The sequence below is a fragment of the Phoenix dactylifera genome, chromosome 9, assembly GCF_051530095.1.
Source record: "Phoenix dactylifera cultivar Ajwa chromosome 9, Ajwa_hap1_PhDact_Kaust_v1.1, whole genome shotgun sequence".
Lineage (NCBI taxonomy): Eukaryota > Viridiplantae > Streptophyta > Magnoliopsida > Arecales > Arecaceae > Phoenix > Phoenix dactylifera.
Genome location: NC_143198.1, coordinates 25,531,863 through 25,539,590, shown reverse-complemented (window position 1 = coordinate 25,539,590; position 7,728 = coordinate 25,531,863). Strand labels below are relative to the sequence as shown.

Sequence of the window (7,728 nt, the reverse complement as noted above, 5' to 3'; positions counted from 1 at the left end):
ATGTTACTGGTGGTGGTGGAAGTGACGGAAATGTTAGAGGTAGTGTTAATATGATGGTAAAAAAAATAACTTCTGTTATTTATAAAAATACTAAAATAAGAATTTGTTACTTTCATGTTTTTATAGAAATAATAAATGATTTTTTAAAAAATAGAAAATAAAAATAACAGTACCACCACTATCAATACCATCTTTATGACCATCATTATCATCTTTGCCACTACCACGATTAGCATCTTCATCTCTGTCATTGCTACCGTGACCAACACACTCACAATATTGCCGCCTTAATCACATCATGACACCACCATAATCATCACCATGCCAACCAAATGGTTTCATACCCCCACCACTATTATTGCCATTGCCACCATTATCCAACACTTTTGTCACCACCATCACCGCCACTACATTCATCGTACTACAATTGCAATCATTATCACCTCCGCTAGTTGGTGGCCCCACCATGACCACCGTTGCCCCCATCATATTGTTATCATCTTCTTCGTACCAATGCTGCTTCTACCACCAACACCATCAACGCTTTCACTCTTCATCATTACTATCATTATCTCTTCTGTCATTATCATACGTATATTTTTAAAAATAATTAATTATATCAAATATATTTTCTATTTTATTTTTTTTAAAAATAAAAAAAGAAAGTGATTCCAACTTACACTAAGTTAACCTTTTATAGTATACTTTATCAAGCTCCAACTTATTTATGCTATGCTAGAGTTTACGAAACCTTTACAACATCTCATTTCAATTTAACTCTACAATACAAGATAAAATCCAATTATAAACCTGTCGAATTAAAAATATCGCACAATTTTAACTCGAGTCGCAAGCGATCCAAGTCTCACCAGATACAGGTTGCGTGGGCTGCGAGCCCAGCTCAGCAATTTGGGCCAGTTCCTAAGGCGAGAAAAGCCTTCTTCCAGCCCATCAGGACCTCGCTCCAATCGCAAGCCACAAAACCCTAGCCTTTCCCACTCCTTCCCCTATATAAGCCGTCTTCATCCACTTCCTATTGTTCTCCAGAAACCCTTGCAGTCGGAGGGCCGCCGCGGCGCGCGAACGAGCGAACCACCACCGCCACCACCACCACCTCCTCCTCCACCTTCGGCGATGGCGGACACTTTGGTCCTCCGCGGCACGTTGCGCGGCCACTCAGACATGGTGACGGCGATCGCCGCACCGATCGACAACTCCGATATGATAGTCTCCTCGTCCCGGGACAAGTCCATCCTCGTGTGGAACCTCACCAAGGACGCCCCCCTTTCCGCCGAGGGCGCCGCTGCCTCCTCCTACGGCGTCCCCCGCCGTCGTCTCACCGGCCATTCCCACTTCGTCGAGGACGTGGTCCTCTCCTCCGACGGCCAGTTCGCCCTCTCCGGCGCCTGGGATGGTGAGCTCCGCCTCTGGGACCTTAACACCGGCATCACGACTCGCCGCTTCGTCGGCCACACTAAGGACGTCCTCTCCGTCGCCTTTTCCATTGACAACCGCCAGATAGTCTCCGCCTCCCGCGATCGTACCATCAGGCTCTGGAACACTCTCGGCGAGTGCAAGTACACCATACAGGACGCCGACGCCCACACGAATTGGGTCAGCTGCGTTCGCTTCAGCCCCAATGCCTACCAGCCAACCATCGTCTCCGCCTCCTGGGACCGCACCGTCAAGGTCTGGAACCTCACCAACTGCAAGCTCCGCTGCACCCTCACCGGCCACGGCGGCTACGTCAACGCCGTTGCCGTCAGCCCCGACGGGTCCCTCTGCGCCAGCGGCGGGAAGGACGGGGTCACCCTGCTCTGGGATCTCGCCGAGGGGAAGCGGCTTTACTCGCTGGATGCCGGGGCCATCATCCATTCTCTGTGCTTCAGCCCCAACAGGTACTGGCTCTGCGCCGCCACGCAGGACAGCGTCAAGATCTGGGACCTCGAGAGCAAGTCCATCGTGCAGGATCTCAAGCCCGAGACGCCCATCAGCAAGAACCAGGTATATGGATTGATGAACGTTTGCTCTCTTGTTTTTTGCCTCTCATTTTAGATCTGTTCTTCTTTCCAAGGCGAATGGGTGTTTTTGGTTCTTCTATGACAAGTTTTGGGATTCATAGGTCAAAGAAAGATTAGTTCCCTCCCTCTGCATTTTTTATTAGCATGATATGATATTACCTGGGAATTTTGGTTGTGTTGGATCTACTGATGTAATTATTTGGATCTATTTTGCGGGTATGATATTGCTCGATCATCTTTTAGTTAGGATTTTAGATTCTAAGGAACGATAAAGATTCCCCCCTCTTCCGTTTCTATGAGTACTATATTGTTTATTAGATGTGGATGCAATGAGTTTGTCTGGATCTGGTGTTAGGGTTGCATGGTTAATGTATTAATGTTGGGCACAGATATGTGCACAAATAATGCATGTAGGGATGAGTGGTCTATGGTCGATCACTCATAAGCCAGCAGTATTGGGTTGAACCTAGCACTTTAGAGGGGTGGATGGTTACTTTTTATTCTTTTTTGTTTCACATATTTAACATTGTGCAGCTGATATGCCTTTGATTGCATCAGATCATGTGGGGCAGTTAGCTCTATCGAGTTTGTGTTATACATAGCAGGGATAACGTCCTTTTGGTTGTGTTTGTTTTGTGCCTTTTTGATTTTTTGTGTTGACTCGTTTGGAATTTTAGAATGCCGTGGTTTCTTGGTGCTAGATCAAAATGAGTTTTAAAATCAATATCATGTTTGTTCCACTAATTTAGATATAGAAAGTAGGATTTGTGGACCTTGAATTTTCAGTGGCTCTACTGGTCACTAGCAGCTTGCTGTTCTTTGTGCTTGTTAAGTTACTCCACTTTTTTTCCATCTAATTATGCTTATTTGACAACATTATTGATTGGATTATGATTTTAATGGTCGATAATCTCTAGAAAATATTTGAAACTGAACATTTTAAGATAATTTGTGGAATGTTTAAGTTTATTCCTGGTACTTTGTATTTATTTAAGACCTTCTAGATCATTGTTTTGGTTTATATGCTTGTGCGATGATTTGCATTGCCTTTTAATTGTGACGATTCTAATGCATTTTTGGATGCTTTATATGTCAAAGTATGATGCCTAGTATTATAGGGTAAGTTGGATTGGAGATCTAGTTGTACTCTTGCTAAATTCTGCTTCTAGCTAGTTTTTGGGAGCTCGATAGTGTGGCCATTATCAAGTAGCATTTAATGGGTGTTTGCGTCTTACTGTACTCTAAACATGCGCTGTTGACTTTTATTGGTTATGATATATAAAGTTGTCTGAAGTTTGTGTTGGTCTATTGGTGCTTTTACCAAAAGAGTTTGCTAGATTTCTGAATGCCATTCAGATTCTCAAATTCATTTCAAGTGAATTATTAGTTATCAGGATCGCAAGGCATACTGGTGTTTGTGTTGTATTTATTTTGGGCACGGTGACAATGTGCATGCATTCACATGTATAAATATATGGCTGTTATTGAAATTCAAAATTCATTTTTTGTTGTTTATTTGTAGAAGTACGCCTTCGTAGTACTATTAAGCATATGATCTTTTTTTATGCTTCTTTGATCATTGTTGTATTTCACTGTCTGATAGTTTATAATGGTGAGCACGGAAAGAGCACGGAAAGAGCAAATATGAAAACAATACATCGGAGAAAAGTTGTTTGAAAATTATTTGGACAGTTGAGCCAAATTTGATTACATGGATTGTGGCTTTAGCTGAGGGATAAAAGAATTTAAAACAAATTTTTTTTGCTGTTTCTATTTATTTCCATGCACTGGATAGAGTAATAGATGATGGTGTCTCCAAGAGTACTACAACTGTGGATGAAGTTAAGATGCACTTAGATTATCAAAAACTTTAGAGCTAAACAAACATTTTAAATGGTTGTTAGGTTGGCTAGAGTTTAGGGCCATAAGAAGGGATCGTGAGCATTTTATGAGATCAAAGATGCCTTTTGTTTTGTCATAGAACTAGGCAGACTTGATAAATATAGTAAAGAAAGCTTTGTGACAACAAAAGTCGAGAAGGGAAAGTCTCTCTCTCTCTCTCTCTATCCCCGTTCCCTTCCCCCTCCTTTCTCTGTATGTGTGTGTTTGTCCGTCTCTCAGTCAATCATAAATGACATAACATGTGCAATAATATAGAGCTAGCAAGGGTTTGGTGTGTAAGGGATTTCATATATAGGTCGAAGTATTGGATAAGAGACAAGGTGGAGTCAAGAGATGAAATAAAGTTGGATGCTGGCGCAGATAGAAGCATCTGCAGGAGCTTTTTTATTTGGAGGGCTTGACCTTGAACAATAGGAATGGTGAAGTTAAATTAGAAAAATCAATACCCTAGAAATGGGGTTAAACTTATTGTTCATGACCATGCTCTTGATTATTTAGATAAAAAAGAAATGCTTTTCTTTTAATCACAATGGCTTCACAAACTAATTTAATTCTGAAGTAGTATCAGCTTACAACAAAGTTCTTTAATAATTCTACAATTTGAGCCACTTGTCACTGATATATGATCATTGTCTAAGAAAATTTATAGTCAACCTTATTATAGGCATGTGCATGTTGACCAGTTGCTTTGTATAAGCAAGATTGCTATAAACTAATTTTTCAGCAAGGTTTTGCCATTTGACGTTTCAACATTTTGTTCCTTTTTTTGCATCATCATCACAATCAATGAAAAACCATTATGAATAGTGTCCTTTATCAGAATTACCAGGCAAAATAACTTTTTTTTTGTTTTTCAAATTCATTCATCTTTACACTCCCAACCCCCTTCTACTTATTTCTCTTATTTCCATTTGTAACATTTATGCGATATTTGCTATTTTCCTCTTGCCAAAATATGGAATGCTTGGATTGATCATCTCAATTTAGAATCTTAATATGATGAATTATGGTTGAAGTTACCATTCAACATCAAAACAGCCTTTGTGTAATGGTAAGCTTGCTCTGTTGTGACCTTAGTGTCATGGCTCGAAACAAGAAAATAGTCTCTGGGGTAAAGCTGTATATATTTGACCTTCCCTAGACCCTATAATAACAGGAGCCTCGTACAATGGGTTGCCCTTTTATGGTTGAAGCTACCATTAGTTTTAGGTGGTGGGTATTATTGCATTATCTTTTTCGATGACTTGTAGAATATTGTTGAAGGACAACTATTAGTAGCTGTGATATATTGTTCATTGAAGTCCATTTTGGCTCATAAAATGATGGGTGAACTGTCAAGGATTAAAGAGAGGTTGAATGGACCTTGAGGGAGATGCTTGAATTGTAGTTCCTTGGTGGGAGAGTATGGGGCAGAAACAAGTATTGTAGATTATGTAAAGTTGCCTGCTTACCACTTTGCAGAAAAGGATAGGCAGAGGGCAAATGATTGGCGATCTGAGTTTAAAGCTTTAGTCATGAAAATTAGAGCTTTGACATGTAAACATAGGGTTTGACATGCTTATCCTTCATGAGGACGAGGTCATATCAAATGAGTATGATATTTATTGGAGGTCGACACTTTTATTTAATAAAGTGCAAAAACATGAATGCAAACAAGTTTTAAATGTTGTAGTCTTCTCACTTTCATAAAAACTGAGGCCATTAGCATATTACTCAAGACTCAAAAGAAGCTTAGACAAATACAAGCATTATGCTAGCTTATTTCTGAGGCAAGCTGCAAGAAATCACGATCATAGCAAGCAGATTTATAATCTTATAGAGCTAAGAAATTATGTTTTATAACTGATAAGAAACCTCAAAGATCTTAACCATGTAGGTTAATGAAAAGCTTTTAGATAATTAAGTTATGGTCGCATCTTTGTTATTAATGAGAAAGCCTTTTGTTAATGGATTTCTATTTTCTAGGTGGATTGCCTTCTTGCCAGACTTTTACAGTCACTTTTGGAGTCTCTTTTGCACCAATATGGGGAAAGAAAAGAAAAGAAAGCGACTGACATCTCCAGACTCCAGACATGCAACAACTTATATTTTCAGGCAAATAATTTAAAAAAAGAAAAGAAAAAGTACCTGGCTTGCCACATCTCCCTCTTTTTCATGGCACGTGGCCAGTTCTAGTATTATTTGAAGAGTCAAGCATAATGCAGTTAAAACCCATTGAAACCTTAAACATAGTTGATTCTGACACAATTCAAGTATGAAGATAACTATATTAAATGATCAAGTCTCAATAATGCACCAAATTTGTACCATACTCCCAAGTCCCAAATTTTGTTGACAAGGATAAAAGGCTTGAAACAGATTTCCAGGTAATCATGCTATACTTTCAGAAAAATAACAGAAAAAACTCAAGTCCCAATCTTCAGAGTTTTTATGATAGCATAAATACACCAGAAACACTTGACAGATGGAGCTAGCTATAAGTTTCTTCTTTTTTTCCAAACAGGCTCCGAAAATCATTACCACCAATGCTATCATTGTAGTTTGTAATGAGCATTTTTGTTCGAAACCTGGGCACTTTGGTTATTGAGAGCCTCCTGGCACTATCTACAGTAAATAGAAATTAATGCAGTGGATGTTTTATGCTTGCTGAACAAAGTGCATGTCCTGCTATATAGTTTTGTAAGTTGCTGCCTGCTAAGAATTTGGGGCATGTGAGATCCAAATCTGACACGTCTATTGTGCAAACTTTTTGCTAAGACAATTGTTGTTTTGCAAGTGCTCTCTTGTAATGTACATTTGGTCTCTCTGTACGTATTCTTGCCTATAGTAGTAGTGCTAGATTCTTCTGATCTAAAATCATACTGTACCATGTGTTTGCATTCCTGATGATGCTTTTCAATGTTTTGCAATTTATCTATAACTGAAGTTATTCTCGTGTTTAGGCATGCTGACTGGGTCTGAGACTTTCTGCATGATTTCAATTTTTTCTTTTTATGGCGGGGATTGGGAACCATTTACCTCTGAAATCGTTAAAAGTTAGATATGCTTTTAATTCTCAACTCAGGCATCCTGTTAATTTTTGTAGTTCAGCACAATTAACTTGGTTTGCACTACTTCAATCTCCTGTTCGGTGTTTGTAATGCAAAAAAAAAAAAACTCATTAATTAGTTGTTATTGGTGTTATAACATCTATTACCTCTGTGCAAGAATGTTGCCTAACTTTTTACCCCTCACTGGCTGCAATTGCAGATGCTGTACTGTACAAGCTTGAGTTGGAGCGCTGATGGAAGCACCTTGTTTACTGGTTACACTGATGGTACCATCAGAGTCTGGGAAATCACTCGTTATTAGAGATGGGCACCTAGGTGGAAGTCTCTTTTTTTGCAACAATCTTTTAATTTTTCCAGATGAACATGTGGTATCAATTTCATAATATTGTTGCATTTTACCAGGTACATGTTTGGAGATTAAATATTTTCTTATTGGATTTAAAGGTTATTCCATAGCTTTTCTAAAGTAACCTCTGAATGGACGGATATTCTCATCTTAGATGCTGTACGAGTGCTGTTTTGATCCCTTCTAAATCTTCGATGATGAATGCTTTCTACATGGGAAAATTGTTGATAACGAATGCTTCCTACATGGGAAAATAGTTCCTTCCCCTGTTCTATAGATCATGGCGTGGAATTTGCTTTTCTCTGGGTTGTTCGAATATATATTTTTTTCTCTTGAATAAAACAAATGTCAGGTATATCTGGGCACGAATTCTATATCTGAACTTGAACTAGTTGGAAAAGAGGGTTAT

At 39.1% G+C, this 7,728-nt stretch overlaps 1 protein-coding gene across 1 annotated transcript; it reads left to right on the top strand.

Moving 5' to 3' along the window:
- The first annotated feature begins 1,032 nt into the window (after nt 1-1,032).
- Nucleotides 1,033-7,439, top strand: LOC103716866 (small ribosomal subunit protein RACK1z-like). The gene is made up of 2 exons (XM_008805049.6): nt 1,033-2,004; nt 7,173-7,439. Exons 1-2 carry the CDS (start codon nt 1,135-1,137, stop codon nt 7,272-7,274), a joined length of 972 nt encoding a protein of 323 aa, XP_008803271.1. The 5' UTR covers nt 1,033-1,134; the 3' UTR covers nt 7,275-7,439.
- Nucleotides 7,440-7,728: the final 289 nt, after the last annotated feature.